Here is a 17,101-nt window from a genome sequence, read left to right as displayed (position 1 = left end):
AGATCATTATAAGTCATCTTAAGGCCGCTTTGAAAGTCCTGGACACTGGTTGAGAACCACTGATATGTAATGTTGGACCATACTTGCACTTTAAATGTGTTTGTTCAGTACTAATATACATTTATTATAATTTTAGACTTAATATGTATGTGTAAACATTTTTGACTTTTTGTACTTTTGTGTATGTATTCATAAAGAGACTGATAGGTGGCATTAGTGTTGTGCTGGAATGTGTCTGTGAGTTTATGTGTGTGGACAGATGCCTGCACAGCTCAGTATTTTTGTTTTAAATAGCCCTGTTAAGACTTTGTGTGCCGTGACTGCGATGAGTTCACACACCATTAACCTCACACACATAAAGAAGACCGTTCTTACATCGGCTGGGTCATTGAGGAGTCCAGATGAATGGCTGCTGAACTTTTGGACGTGGCAGGATGAATGTGACTTTGTTGATTTAATAGTGCTGCAGCCCCTATTTGACACCTCAGTCTGACGGCTTGTAATATACACCGGCCTTGCACTCTTAACAAAGCATAGGAGGACTGAACTGAACAAATTCTTCAGTTTTGGATTTTGGATCATCGTCATCTGTCTGCTATGTAGCACAGCTGACGCCAGAGTAGGCAGAGTACACTGTCTTTTATTTCCCAAGAATAGCCACTCAAGTCCTGAATTGACAAACATACGTGCCCCCCACCAGAGCCCTTTTGAGTTTCTGCTTGTATTTGTATGTGTTTTAATGCTGATTTATTTTTTAAGATGATGGATTGCCCCAGATAAGAAAATCAAATCATTAAGAGGGTCAGTTGGTGAAGGTTTGCTATTTTGAATTATGTTGAGACCCCTTTGTGAACCCTGTTCTAGTGTGTGTACAGTGCGGTGCCGTCACGGCTGGGTGCATCTATGCACTACAGCTGGACCTGAAGGTACAATGTCTGACCTAGAGGGCACTGAAAGTGTGGGAAACATACCCTCTATGTCTCTGTGTCCAGCAGATTTCTTTTCGTCACTCCAAAATGGGAAATTAATCTTATGTGCAACACTGAAAATACTTTGGAATGCAATGTACAAGTGTTGTACTCAGTGAGAAGTACACTACCAGGCTCACAGAGCCTGCATTTATTTGATCCAAAATATGTGAAATATTTTTATTATTATTATTAAAATTATTATTATTAAAATATCTGTTTTTTTGATTTGAATATATTTTAAAATGTAATTTATTCCTGTGATCAAAGCAACATTTTCAGCATAATTACTCCAGTCTTCAGTGTCACATGATCCTTTCTAGAAAGAAATCATTCTAATATGCTGATTTGCTGTTCAAGAAACATTTGTTATTATTATTATTATTATCAGTGTTTAAAACAGGTGAGTACAAGAAATTCTAGAAATCTGAGTACAATTTGAGAAAATTGAGTACAAGGAATTATAGAAATTAATACTTTTATTTAGCAAGGATACTTTAAATTGATCCAAAGTGATAAAGACATTTATAATGTTACAAAGGATTTCAGTTTCAGATAAATGCTGTTCTTCTTAATTTTCTATTCATCAAAGAAAACTGAAAAAATTCTACTCAGCTGTTTTGAACATAATAATAATAATATATAATATATATATATATATTTTTTTTTTAGCAGCAAATCGGAATATTAAAGGGGTCATCGGATGCCCATTTTCCACAGGTTGATATGATTCTTTAGGGTCTTAATGAAAAGTCTATAATATACTTTGGTTAAAAATTCTCAATGGTGGTGTAAAACAACACCCTTTTTACCTTATCAAAATGAGTTTTGCAAAAATCATCCTGTTCTGGACGAGGTTGCTTTAAATGTTAATGATCTCTGCACGCCCCACCTCTTCAGTGGAGTGACGAGCCTGTTTACTTTAGCTGCGTTTAGCCGCTAAACTTGCTAACTAGCACTTATTATTATACTTATTAGGAAAGGTGATCGTAAAGATTGAGAAAAAAACCCTTATACTCACTTCTGCTGTAAGTGAAGCTGTATCATGAATGATTTGCGCGAACATAGACGGATATATGTAGATCGGGAGGCGCATTCCGTTCACAAACAAACGGAATCCACTGCATCTTCAGCGGCTCAGATGTGGGGAGTAAATGACGACCACTACATTCATTATTACATCCAGCAATACAACACCTCAGCCGCTCAGTCGGAGATATTCTTGTCTAACTTGGACTGTTACAGCTGATTTAGGGCAGGTTTGATGTAAGACGCTCATGTCAATCAACTATCGTGGGAGCGGCCTCTGTCGGTGTGACGCCACCGGCTCGATTTGAAATAAGTGTTTTTTTTTGTTTTTTTTTCCAAATTACCTAAAAACCACTGCATGGATTTTTATCATTATAGGGTAGATGTGTACGTACACTGCCAACACACAATAATGTTCAAACAACATGTAAAAGTGAACTTTGCATCTGATGACCTCTTTAAAATGATTTCTGAAGGATCATGTGATCATTGGAATAAATTACATTTTAAAATATATTTAAATAGAAAACATTTATTTTAAATAGTAAAACTATTTCCTGTTTTTGCTGTACTTTGGATCAAATAAACGCAGGCTTGGTGAGCAGGAGAGAGTTCTTTAAAAAACATTAAAAATCTCACTGTTCAAAAACTTTTGACTGGTAGTGTATGTTCTATGATATGAACTTTGCTGCAGGGAGATTGTGGAGGCACATGAAAGTATTTATGTTGTTTGAAGGCATTTGTTGGACTGCCAGCACCAATTGAAGTAATCACAGATTGGCCTCAAAGTAGATATGCACGACCCCTTGACATTTTTATCAGTGTCATGTGGGTAAAATAAGCACTGCCTGGTAAAGCCGTCACTAAAATTCACCGGGGAAGGACAAAATGTTTAGGTAGGCCCCCTTTCTACCATAGAGGAACCACCTCACAGGGCCTCAGACAACTGCTGCCTGGTATTATGGGTGATTATGAGTCAGAACAGAGAGGGAGAAAAAATAGGGGCAGACACAGGCACAGGATATTGCAGTTCATCTGTACTGGACAATAGTGAATACATTGCTCTTAAACTTCAATTTCCTCTGCTGAAGCTTCAGTCATCTGCCTTCTCCCATCCCAGTACGCATGTGCTTATGCAATGCTTAGACGCATATACGACAGAGAGAGACTGAAAAACATGAAACATGCAATGCTTAGCCGTGGATCTGGATTGTCTGATTTTCATAACCTCAGGTTAAACTCTTCACTTTTTTATTCAAATCACAAGCATATCCTCTTTCTCACATTCTTTCTTTCTTTCTCTTGGAATATTTTGTGTGTCATGTCTAAATTACACAAACATTCTGGTGATTTCCCCAGTGATGGTATCTAGGTCTCATTCGGTTTTCATAACGTGTCGGCTGTAGGTGAATCCTCTGGCTCAACTGGGAAGATCAAGTGGGTTGCACCAGAATAGAGTGAGTGTTTGCACTCTACTCAAGATTACAAGGATTATATAATGAAATTGAGAAATGATTTGTTCAGAGTGTCTGTTATATTTATCTAAGTAATGTTTCATTGAGTTTGATAATGTTGCCTGACATCTTGTACATCCGTTCAATTCTGAGGAAGGTTCTTGAACAGGATTACAAGAGGTTTCATGTGTAGCCATTGCCCTTTTTGAAATAATTCAGAAGGCTGAAGCTTGGATGAAAAAGTCATCTTAAGTCATCTTTAAACATTTATGTATTTGTCTTTTGCGGGATGGCAGGATAGGAGGAATATTTTGGATTCTGCTCCTGGTGGTCAGATTGTAATATTTTGCAGAAAACCTCAACTCTTGTTTACGGCCACATGTTGTTCAGTTTCTCCACATCGTTTATGAATGGGATATTAGATAAAAACTAGCAGAGTGTTAAAACAAAAACAGATGCTCATATAACCAAGATCTGGTTTAAATTTCTTCTGCATCACAATGAAGGCCTGTTGTTTCCTGTTGTCTCATTTTCATTTAATGAACCACCAAAGGATCTGTCTGTCTCTGTTTTTTCCAACAATAATAAAGTTTCAGATAACAAAATAAAGATAGAAGAAACCGAACAATGAAAGAGGGTAGAGATGAAGACAGAACCGATCGCTGAATTTTGTGACTAAATCCACATATTTTTAAAGCTCTTTTTTGGGCTTGGGTGGACCTGTTCAATCCTGCAATGTAGTCTCTCACTGCTGACTCTCAGCACATGTTATATAGCCTCATTTTCTTCATCCCTGTCTGCCAGTGGTTAAGAGGTCAAGAGAAGTCATACTTTTCCTGTTTTGCCAAAACATGTTTTCTGATTATTAGTCATTCCACTGTGAATAATTTAGAGGTTGGTGTATGTGTATCAATTAATCGCAAAGACCCATATTCTGTATTTATCCTCTCATTCTCATTCACCAAAGAATAATGTCTGTAAATCATTGATATGGTGTGGGAGGCCTGCTGGGATAATATAACATGAATACATTTTTCTGATTCTGAACTATAGAGGGCCTCAAAAGACATCTTCAAGATTACATAAAGTTATTTAAAACAAGACAAAACAAGTATTAATATTTATTTATTTATTTCATTTTTTCTTCTTAAAAAAAAAAAAAAACAGGTTCCTATGGTTTTGGAAAACCTGTATGAGTGTGGTTGTTAAAATAGTTCACCCAATAATGAAAATTCTGTCATGAATTACTCGCTCTCATTTCATTCCAAACCCAAGACCTTTCTTTCATCTTTGGAACACAAATTAAGATATTTCTGATGAAATCCAAGAGCTCTGACCCTGCATAGACAGCAATGCAACTACCTCGTTCAAGGCCCAGAAAGATAATAAGGACATCGTTAAAATAGTCCATGTGACATTCACAAGAGTACCACAATGCATGCTTGTGTATTTCTCTGCTTGCAATCAAGGTGCAGTGCATCTGGGTTCTACATCAGAATGCAGACTCTTGCATCAGCAGCACCACCTGCATGCACACTGACAGGGAAGAGAAGAAACTGTTGAATAAAGTCATTGTTTTGTTTTCTTTGCACACAAAAAGTAAAATTAATAAAACTAAGGTTGAACCACTGATCTGTAATTGACTATTACATGGTATGTCCTTACTACCTTTCTGGGCCTTGAACATAGTTGTTGCGTTCCAGAAAGCTCTTGGATTTCATCAAAAATATCTTAATTTATGTTCCAAAGATGAGTGTAGGGGTGTGCCAATGTGTTTCAGTCAGTAAGCTTGTTAATCATTACACTGTCTAGTAGTCATGTAGCGGAAAACCGAGTCATCAGTGACCCAGTGGTTAGTGGATCGAGGTCCTTGCTTTTGCCTGAATTCGTTTTTAGAATATAAAGATGAATGAGACTCAGTGTAGGACTTCACACATGGTAAAGCAGCAAACAGACACACCCTTCTGATTAGTCACAGGTAAGTGAAGTCACCAGGGCTCCACCTGTTAGTGTTAGAGTTTTTGTTCTTAAATCATATTACTAATCCGCAGTCCTAACAATGTTTAGTCTTTTAAGTGGTTTTAGTTATTTCAATTATAATTGTATTCATACATAATCAAATTTCAATGTGTAAAACCCTGAGCTATTATCCTACAATAATAAATACATGCATAATTCATCTGTGCTTAAAGGAGATGTTCGCTACCAGAACAAAAATTTACAGATAATTTACTCACCCCCTTATCATCCAAGATGTTCATGTCTTTCTTTCAGTCGTAAAGAAATTGTTATTTGAGGAAAACATTTCAGGATTTCTCTCCATATTGTGGACTTCTATGGTTCCCCCGAGTTTGAACTTCCAAACTGCAGTTTAAATGCAGCTTCAAAGGGCTCTAAATGATCCCAGTTGAGGATGAAGGGTCTTATCTAGCGACACGATCGGATATTTTCTTTAAAAAAATGGACAATTTATATACTTTTTAAAGGGTTACTCCACCCCAAAATGAAAATTTTGTCATTAGTCACTTACCCCCATGTCGTTCCAAACCCGTAAATGCTTCGTTCGTCTTTGGAACTCAATTTAAGATATTTTGGATGAAAACCAGGAGGCTTGAGACTGTCCCATTGACTGCAAGGTAAACACCGCCATCAAGACCCAGAAAAGTATGAAAGACATCATCAAAATAGTCCATCTGCCATCAGTGGTTCAATCTGAATTTTATGTATGACGAGAATACTTTTTGTACGCAAAGAAAAAAAAAATCAGATTTTAATCAACAATTCGTCTCCTCCGCATCAGTGTAGCTCCATTTTGGGGAGTATCCGCTGGACACAAACTGCGTACACCAGATGCGATGTTTCCCTTCAAATCAAAGTGTAAATATATGTAGAAAACATATCTGTGTGGTGCGGCTGACACAGATTTTTTTTATACTTTTCTGGGTCTTGACAGTGGTATTTACCTGGCAGTCAATGGGACAGTAACAAGCAACACAGTTTTTATCCATAATATCTTAAATTGTGTTTCGAAGATGAACAAAGCTTTTACAGGTTTGGAACGACATGGGGGTAAGTGATTAACGACAAAATTTTCATTTTGAATAAACCTTTAACCTCAAACGCTCGTCTTTTCTAGCTGTGAGTGAACTCTGTGTATTCCGGTTCATGACAGTTAGGGTAGGCTAAAATAACTCCCATCTCATTTTCTTCTCGAACTTCAAAATCATCCTTGAACATCTTGGATGACAAGGGGGTGAGTAAATTATCTGTAAATGTTTGCTCTGGAAGTGAACTTCTCCTTTAACTACAGATTCTTATCTGACATACAGATTTACAATGAAAAAGCAGATAGCAATGAAATATTGGGGCTCATTTGTTGACTGTGGTTGTATGTGAAATAAGTGAAATACATGCTGGTCATCATAAATGTGGTGTTTCATCCCACAGCGGCCTGCATCCCATCCAGACCCATCATTCAAACAGACATTGTAAATAATATGCCGGAGGCTTACTATTGATATTTTTGAAGGAAACAAATTTTCTTTGAAGGCTATGGGTCATTTATCCCTAGTGTGTGTGTATTTATGTGTGTTGAAGCTGAGGTTAGGGGTTAATGATGTTGGTGAGTCTTACTTAATGGCTAATGGTTGAACTGTCTGAAACATTGATGTGTACAAATAGTCTTCCTTTACAATATTTGACACATTTTACACGCTTTGGTGACACAGGCATGTATCATGGTACAGGCCTTGTCTGTGATTTTGCATGAACAAATAATAACCTTATTTTTGTTATTGTGCACATTTTGTATTTTTATATGACTACAGCAGTGTGGTAACATTTATTTTTTATTTATTTATAAAGAACATTAGAGCGCATTGTTATAAAAATTTCAGCAACATGAAATATTTGTTACTGTCATAGCTATTCTTCTGTTTTAAAAGAGCACTGACTTGTTCAGCCTGAGTGTGTTGTTTCTAAAATAAACGCAACTCCATAGCAATCTGTGTAATGTTCAGTTTACTGCCTTCACAAAAGGTTTCATTTAAACCACAAACCTCTCACGTGTATCCCAAAGTAATTTAAAATGTGTTGAGGGTGTGTTTACTCATGTCATACATAAAAACGCAGATGTTTACTCAATAGGTAACCTGCAGAGCACCTAAAGACATCTCACATAATTTGTTGATTTTACCTTACTTCAGCTTGGTGCAAAAGAAGCATTGTGCTTTATTAGATTTGAATGCTCTGGTTTTATTTAACTATTCAGACTACAGGTGCACTTGTGAGCATGTGTGGACTTAGTCTTGTTATTTTCTGTGAGGATTACTTGTTCTCATGTCCACAAAAGCACGTCTAGATGTGGTTAACCATCCATTCAATAGACACTTAGTGCACAAATAGATTTAAGTAAACTGAACTGAAGCTGAACTAGATTTGGTAAGTAGTTCTTTAACAGATGCTACACTTATTACAGGCACTGTCGCCTCTAGAGACACACAGATATGCTCTAGGAAAGTGTTTTTGGTTTCTCCTGTCATCTTTCAGTTGTTAATGCCAGACATTTAAATGAAGCTGACAAAATGTGTTTTCCGAAATTCAGTATTTTGATATGACATCAGAATGTGATTCTGGTAGAATGATTATGGTGGCACATTTTTAATCTTGTCTTTGTTGAGGCTGTTGCTGACAGGCGGATAGAGCAGCAGTGATTTACAGAGCTAAAGTCAATATTTAAGACTGGTGTGATGCCATCAGCCAGTCACGGGTTTATCTGGGGGAAATCCTCTATCACAAAGGACTAAAAGAGGTTTGCTTTTAGACCAGCTCTAGGAGTCAAACAAAATAGCGTCACTCTTACGCTTATGCTGTTTGTGTGAAATCTTTTCTAATTTCAAGATTATACTTTTGCGTAAAAATACATGTCTTGGAGCGCCCACAGTGGGTGGCAGTCTTTGTCCTTCTGTTGACCTTGATCCTTGAGACACAGAATATGAGTCAGCACAGGCCCCTGTAAAAAACAAAACAAAAAACTAAACAAAACAAAACAAAAATATTAGCCGTAGAATCTCTTGTGATTCAGCACAAATCACTCACATTGTTGTGAAACAGTCACATTAATGCCAGAGAACATTGAATTCTGCAGTAATTATAAGGTAGTTGCCTGGTAGGTGGTTTATTTAGAAATGTTAGCTTTGCTGATGTAGCTCATGGGCAGGTTTATGTAGCTTTCTTTCTGCTCATCTGTTACAATAGCCATAAATTTAATGCTGTAAATTCTGGCTGTATTCACTCTCTTTCTTTTACTATTGCAACTTCCAACAAAGTACACATGTCTGAATTTATAAATATGTGGTTTAAAGGGCTAGTTCACCCAAAAATGAAAATTCTATCATTAATTACTCACCTTCATGTCATTCAAAATCCATATGACCTTCGTTCATCTTTGGAACACAAATTAAGATAATTTTGATGAAATCCGAGATCTGATGCTGCATGAACAACAATGCAACTACCACATTCAAGGCCCAGTAAGGTAGTAAGGACATTGTTAAAACAGTCCATGTGGTACTCTTGTGAACGTGTGTTGAAGACTCTCATGGAACGCTCGTCTTGTCTTACTCTGCCTGAACTCTGTTTTTGTTCTGGTTCATGACAGTTAGGGTATGTCAAAAAACTCCCATCTCATGTTCTCCCTCAACTTCAAAATCATCCAATATTGCTGTTTTACCTTTTTTGTTAAGGGTGTTTGATCTTCTTTGCATGTTCACTTTGCAAGGACTGGGTCGGTATTTCTGCAGCGATGTAGGATGATTTTGAAATTATTTTTGAAGTTAAGGGAGAAAATATGATTGGTGTTTTTCGACATACCCTAACTGTCTTGAGCCAGAATACAGAGATCAGGCAGAGCAAGACAAGACGAGCGTTTCAGATTAAAAAGTATTTAAATTGTATTTCAGTTTCACCCTTCTTCCTCGGCTGGGATCATATACGACTGCATTTTGGAAGTTCAGAATCGGGGCACCATAACAGTCCGTTATATGGAGAAAAATGCTGAAATGTTATCCTCAAAAAAACATATTTTTTTTACGACTGAAGAAAGAAAGATATGAACATCTTGGATGACAAGGGGGTGAGTAAATTATATGTGAATCTTTGTTTTGGAAGTGGACTTCTCCTTAAACTTTTTTGGTCTGTGAAGGTTCTTCTCACACATTGTTTTGCCCTTGAGAAGGAAAACAGACTCTCTCAGGTTTTTTCAGCACATTAAAACACATGGCGTATTCATTCAATGAACCTCATGTGTGTGTTCTGTCATTCATCTTCTGTTTAATCCTTGTTTTCAATTCTGATATGGGTGGAGCTCAGCTTGGCTGTTGTGCCACTTTGCATCTTTGTTAGTTTTGGCTGGTAATATTCACCCCCCCTGCAATAAATTTTGACACAAATTGATGTAATTATTATGGGAACACATAAGGACTTATTCCAGTCGTCTGCACTAGTTTGTCTTGTTTTCTTCGTATGATTAAAGGTCATATTTGTGTTACTGCTTTTTATCCATTTGTGTCATATAATGGAAAAAGTGTGTCCTGGTTTTGATCATTCATCTGTTATTCTCTCTGTCTCTCTCTTGCTCTTATTCTCTTGTTCTCTTTATATAAACTGTGTAATCTAATAAATCCAAAAAAATCAGTTTCTTTGTCCCTTGTGCCTGTCAGAAAGCAGAGAGCTTCAGGTTAACTGGTATCAGCAGTGCATTAGTCAGTCATGCCAGACAAACTGCATCTCTTCATGTTTAATCACTTAATCAGATTTGATTCAGTTTTGAAGAAACAGATCAGGGCCGACGATCTTGTTTTTCCGTCATCTGTGTTTGTAAATGTGCTTTTCAGGGTATCTGAATGTGGAAGCAAAAAAATCAGTTTTCACCAAGAAATTTTAAGTTTCACTAACTCCTAAATATCCAGTCGGACTATGATCTTTGCACCAAAAGGTGTCAGTATAAATGGAATTGCATGGCTGGATTCAGAATAACCCCATATCATACTATCATAAGGACACCATCATAGAAATATATGGCAGAAATAGTTTGAGTAGTATGAAGTGTGCTCTAAATTAGCCAGTGACTAATTTCTGCAGTGACTTTTTATTTTGTAGGCATACTTCAGTGCAGAGTAGCTGCTGAAAGATACATAGTCTAAATTTTACTAGTAAATAGCTAAAAGAAAGATCAATATTTAATCCTAAATGTTTGTATTTGAAGTCTAAGTAGTGAGGAAAACCCATGAGTGGATTCATAAAACCTGATGTTGGAGATTTGCAGTTTACATCAACAATCACAGAGAAGGTGAATATTTAGTCTGTAAGTACAATACTTTAAGGTTTTTGGTGTTCATGTGTTGCACCATTAGCCTTCAACTCCACAGTTTATTCCTCATTTGGTGGCTGCCTGAGGCCTGGGCATATTGTGTTGTTATTTCCATCACATACACACTGATTGCTATCTCCGGTATGTCTGGAGATGTTAGTCTTCCTCATTTATGGCCTTCTTTACCATTAAAGGTAAGAACACAGCTGGAGTCATCATTTGTCTCCATTTTCTCCTTCCTTCTTTTACTGTTTCTTCCTTTTGTTGTTGTTTAAGAGCTATTATTCTGATCAGTCATTACGCTATCTGACCTCTCCATCAAAGTACAGCCATCAGGCACACGCTCACTCTGGCCTGTAGATGTAGTCCTTCCCCTTGCCAGACTCTGAATGTTGTGTGTGTGTGTGTGTGTGTGTGCTTGTTTCTGCTACATTGTGGGGACAAAATGTCCCCACAAGAATTGTAAAACCTGAAATTTTTGACATTGTGGGGACCGGCCTGCGGTCTTGTTCTTGTTAATCTTACTTTAATTCGGTTGGAAATAACAGCTACCTAGTTACATCCAGTGTAGCTGCTCTAATTAGTAACTTCAATCCTTCTCACTTTACATAAAGTGATTTTTGGACTTGAAGCCAAAGCTAAATTTCGATGGAGCCACTCAGCTGTTCCTTTACCTCAGACCCTTCTCTGTTTGTGTAGCCTGTGACAAAGTGTGCTGCACACACATCCAGGAACTGAGCATTACTCCTGATGACAGCCTTGGGTGAAGGACCATGTCATATAACAAGCCATTAACAAAGGGTGCAATATAAGAGCTGCTTTCTGCCCCATGGCTGAATATCCACTCTCCATTTTCCACTTCCTGCCATACAGCAACTGTGTGGGCTTTATGAGATCATTTTTGTCTGTTTACAAGGTAACATATCAGTGTCAAAACTGGTTGAAGTCTTACAGGGGAGACTGAATGCACAAAATACACAGACATCCAAGAATTGTAATTTGTTATGATATTAAGTTAGACATATACCATACATTTTAAACATTCATGTACAATGAAATGCTCCCTTTCATAAAGGGGAAACACAATGGCTGTCATTGGTGGATTCTTTTATTTTTTTTGGAGTAATTTATTTGTATGCAGCTATGCTAGAAATGCTATTCAAAATATGGGTGACACTTTATTTTAAGGTCCAATTCTCGCTATTAACAAACCATTAACTATGACTTTTGCCTCGATAAACTTTAATAGTTAGTAAGATAGTTGTTAAGTTTAGGTATTGGTAGGAATAGGGGTGTCGAATATGGTTGTGCAGAATATGTGCTTTATAAGTACTAATAAACAGCCATTATGTTAATAATAGACATGCTAATAAGCAACTAGTTAACAGTGAGAATTGGTCCCTATACTAAAGTGTTACCATATTTTTATTACATTTTTAATTGTGATGTTTTTGGCATGGCAGTGAGTTGATCTTGTTGTTTAAGGAATCTTTCCTACATTGCTTCCTGCTGTTACCGTGTGCAGCTGAAATGTGAGTGTGTCTATTCCAGCCGCTGCAGAGTGCTTTGGCTCCCCCTGGTTACTCTTTTTAACTCTTTTCCTCAAGCCCAGCTGTCCACAAACTTTTAGTGAGAGAGAAACAGACAGCAGCATTATGGATTTTCACCATCAGATACCTGTAAGAGGTTTATTATTGCACATTAGATTCTCAAATCATCTTCAAGTGAAGTAAATTTAGTGCCCTTAGTGGCACCAATAGGAACTGCAAAAATAATGAGCACTATAGGTAGAAAAACTTACAAGCACCTTTTGAGAATGTGCTCTTGTGTAATGTTTCATAAAATAGTCTCCTCAAATTGTGAGTATGGCTGGTCTGCAGTGGGTCTGCCAAGTATTGTTTTATATTATATTATGTTAAATGAAAACACTTATGTTATATAAAGTTCATTCAGAAGTTAAAGAAGCTAAATGTTTTTAAGTGTATAGGACTCTGTTCATCAATAATGATTTTGAAAAATGTTTCTGCAATGTAGGCATCATACCAAGGTATATAAATACATTAATATGGTACTGTACCAATGCTATTATAGGCCAAGTTTAAAATACTGCACTTATTTATACACTGCAGGGGACTCTAAACATCAAGTGATCCTTGACCTGTAAAAGGTTGAAGACCCCTGGTCTAGAGCCAAAGGAACATGTGTTTTTTACATGACTAGTTAAAAGTAAATATATTTTAATTGAGGAATGGTCACATGCTTGAGGAAGAGTCGTACATTGTGCAGACTCTATTTATACTGGACCCCTATAAAAATAGACAAACCTAACTCAGTGATGAAAAATGTAAACACACTGACCCACATATGTGGATTCAGATTAGTATGGCCTTAATTCATTGTTCAGGTTTACATGCAGCTTGGTACCAAATTGAGAAATCTGCTTTGTGCTCTTGAAAATCAGCCTCAAATGTGTGAGTATGAGGGCTTCCCATGTTGTTTCCAGCAGGGGAAATGTAAATACCAAATTCATTTAAACAATATTAAATCATTATGTTTTCATTTATGAATTATTGTATTTGTTGACTTTTTCCTAAATGCATTATCTACTTGAATGTGGTTAAAGTATTGATTTAAGGTCCCTGTCAGTGTTACTTAAGAAAATCAATATCCAAGATGACATTGAAAAGCACTGGTTGAAAAATTGCTTAAACCTAGTTTTCATTTAACCAGTTGTATTTAGCAATTTATCAACACTGAGTTACATTTGTTTGCCTAGTATGAGAGCTCCTTTAGCACCAAACCAGCATATTAAAGGATCATGTGACACTGAAGACTGGAGTAATGGAGCCTAAAATGTAGCTTTACCATCACAGGAATAAATTACGTTTACATTTTAAATAAGTTATTTTAAATTCTAACAGTATTTTACAATATTACCGCTTTTGCTGTATTATTGTTTGAATAAAACAGGTACAGACCCTAAACTTTTAAACAGTATGGATGCAGTGCTATTATGGACATGTTTGTTGTTTAGAAGCTGTAACTGAAGATCACTCTAAAATGACAAATCTATCATCATTGTTGGATCTTTTCGTTTGAAATAAAATTCTGTAATGTAATGGTAACAAAAAACAACTGTAGATGGACAACAAAGAGGCATCCGGACCTTTAAAGAGAGAGGAAAGCATTTTGAGGTACAAATAATTGAGTAATCATTCAATTCAAACTGTGTATTAAGATTCAAATTAAGTTAGAGGTGCCTTAATTTTGCTTAGACCAGCTGTGCATTTGACTGAGGCACTGACTCTTTGTGCCCTGTGTTCACTTTACCCCTCGTGGTCTGTCTTTCTCCTTGTTGATCCCGTTCTCCACTGTTAAGATAGTGGTGAGTAGATCCAGTGTCAATCACTCGTCTTGGACAGCATTTCTCCTCCCACTAGAGCTCTGTGTCTATTCACCCTGTCAGCGGGGAGCCAGTCTCTGGGTGTATGTAGCTTTCTCAGTGAAAAGCCAGATTACAGTGTTTACAACTGTGTTTCCTTAAGAGTCCTGTGCAGTAAATTAAAATTGACTGATTGATGTATTTTGGTAAACATTTAATTTAAAAATGCTGTTCCCATTTGTAATATCACATACAGGCAGTTACGCTTCCTTAAAGCAAGTCAGTGAGTTTAGTTAGATTATTATTATTTAATATTTTGAATTAGCTTTCATTTTCATATTTTCACTTTTAATTAAAAAAAAACGGTACAGGTGACGAGGGAGTTTCAGTAGAACAACAGTGAACTGTGGTCAGATTAGATGTTGTTAGGCCATATGTCAGTAAAAACCAATTTACCTGTCCTGTCAGCCGTTATCCTGTGCTCGCAGCACGCGCTGTTCAATTGCACATGCAAATGTGGCGGCGCATGCTGTAGCCTGTGCCATTTCCTATTAAAGCGAGAACGAAACTACGAGTATGCATGTTAGATCCGCGTCACGTTCGGCAGCGGCAGCTCTCAGTAAAGTAATAGCAGCCAAAAAACCTAATAGGCCAGCTGCTGTGTCTATTTGATCAAAGAACAAAAGAAAAAGTGGAAATCAATCAGTTTTTTCTTTAACGATTCACATTTAATTTAGTATGTAGTGTTTGGTAACTTTATTCAGTTTTTGTATATGTCCTACTTGCTGAAGGGCACAGGTTAAGTTCACTTAAGCTGGAAATTTTTTTTAAAGTGTAATAAATGTTCAGATTGATAGCTCTCAACTGACCCTTCGTAAAGAGCTTGATTGACAGGAGATCTGACCTATTAGAATGCTGAATACGCCATTATGTCCAACAAAACAAATCAGACAGGAGAGTGGATTAACTTTGGTGGATTTAAACTTAAAAAATTATATGTATTGACATATTTTTGTGTTGAAATAAATTGGATATCCATTCATGTTTATTTCATGCTTTAAGTAAAGAAGAAAAGACAATCGGTTCACATGTCGATTGATCTAATAAGGCAATACAGCAATTATACTGTAATGTTGAATGGCTATAGTCAATGTCTAATTATTTGAAAAAAAAAAAAGAACAATTTCCTAGAGACATCAGTAATATTGTTATCAATAGGCACATTTCCATTCCAAAATCCTTTTTCGAAGTGCCTAAAAAACCACGTCATGTGAGCGTAAAAACTTTTTTGCGATATATGGGAGTTTTTACAAAATTGATGTGTTTCCATTAGGCATATTTTCAATTTGTAATTTTTAATTTGAAGGGTAATGGAAACTCAGCTAGTGATACCTTCAGTCAGAAAAAAATAACAAATAATAAAAATATACTGTCTTTATGTTGTTTCTACATTAATTTAAAGAGTAAATATGAAATTATTGCAATATAAAAATATATTCGTGATTCGTGATTAATTTCAGAAAACTTTGTTTAATCTGTTGACAGCACTAATCTATTTAGCTTTATTTTTATTTTAGTCATTTTAGTTTACTATCTTTCTGTTAGTTGCCAAAGAAACATTAGTTTTTTTTTTTTGTTTTTTTTTTTTTGCATTTTAAAATTGTTAGATTTTTTAAGTTTATTTCAGTTACTGGGAAGTTTTAATAGTTTTAGTTAACATTACCAACACTGGTTGAATGATTTGAGCTGATCAGAATTTAATGTGGGATTGATACATAATTTAAAGGGATACTTCACCCAAAAATAGAAATTAATAATTTACTCACGTTCATGGCTTTTTTCATGGCTTTTTTCATGGCTTTTTTATGAAGATATTGTGAAGAAACTTGGTAAGCAAACCGTTTTGGTGCCCAAAAGTATATATATTTTTAAGTAAACTATACCTTAAATATTTTTGATTATAAGAAGTTTAATGTGTAGCTTGCATATTTGTGTTGACACTGTTTGTGTCTGTTTTGCTCCAGCAGTGTAGACTGTGATTGGGAGGGTCTTTGAGTTGTGGGTGTGGTCAGAACTTTCTGAGTGACAGACAGGCAGGCAGCATGAGAGGGGAGGGGCAGAGAGTGAGTGGGCCGTCTCTACCTCGTGAGCTGCTGCAGTGTGTGGGGAGTGTGTCAGTGTGTCGGAGACCTGCAGTTTGGAAGGGTTAGTGAGCAACACACACACAAACTTGCCCACTCAGCACACATGCACACACACCCACACTCAACCGCGGCACGGGACGCCGCCGGACTCACTGGAAAATGATTCTAATGAAGGGAAGGACAATCAACCTACAGCATGGTGAGTACAGACAACTGAAGAGTTTAGAGGTGCTAATGGCTTTACCTTACGGGGGTTGAGACGGGGGAGGGGTGGGAGACAGGGGGTACTGTTACTGTTTTTACTGAGTTTTACTGTACTGCTGTTGATTGACCAGGCTATATCAACAGTGTGAGAATACACTTTAGCTATGGGGGAACGTCTTTGTAATGATGTAGTGTGCTTGTTATATGTGAACAGGACCTTTAGTCACTGTGTGTTTTTAATGAATAAGCAGAAATGAATAAGTCAGAGTGTGTGTTGGTGGTCTGTACTGTCCTTGACGCAGGTAAAGCAGCCGAGGGGAGTGAAAATGTGGAATCAGCACGAATACGCTCCGCTGAGAGCTGACTGCGTGTTGCTGTTTTCTGTAGGTTTCATAGAGCAGGTTTGACTGTGTCTGTGTGTGTGACCTCTCTTCATGACTATCGGGGTCTTCCAAATGTGTGTGTGTGCTCAGGCCTGTCACGCCAGCTGTTCTCTGCATTACACTCGTCTCCTTTACATCTCAGTGAGCCTATAAAGAGGTCAACCATGC

The 17,101-nt window shown here is 36.9% G+C and overlaps 1 protein-coding gene across 3 annotated transcripts in view; it reads left to right on the top strand.

Annotated features, from left to right (window-relative positions):
- The first annotated feature begins 16,361 nt into the window (after nt 1–16,361).
- The window catches only part of plekhg4 (pleckstrin homology domain containing, family G (with RhoGef domain) member 4), a 67,577-nt gene continuing 66,837 nt past the window's right edge, over nt 16,362–17,101 (top strand). For 2 of the 3 annotated variants that reach the window (XM_051116136.1, XM_051116135.1), the window contains exon 1: nt 16,363–16,545. In XM_051116136.1, coding sequence (XP_050972093.1) covers nt 16,543–16,545 — 3 coding nt within the window. In that variant the 5' untranslated portion in view covers nt 16,363–16,542. Of the gene's footprint in view, nt 16,546–17,101 lie in introns of all 3 variants that reach the window. The other variant, XM_051116138.1, reaches the window with a different exon arrangement.

Source organism: Labeo rohita, chromosome 7, assembly GCF_022985175.1.
Source record: "Labeo rohita strain BAU-BD-2019 chromosome 7, IGBB_LRoh.1.0, whole genome shotgun sequence".
NCBI classification, from domain to species: Eukaryota; Metazoa; Chordata; class Actinopteri; order Cypriniformes; family Cyprinidae; genus Labeo; species Labeo rohita.
This window is presented reverse-complemented; position numbering and strand designations above follow the sequence as displayed.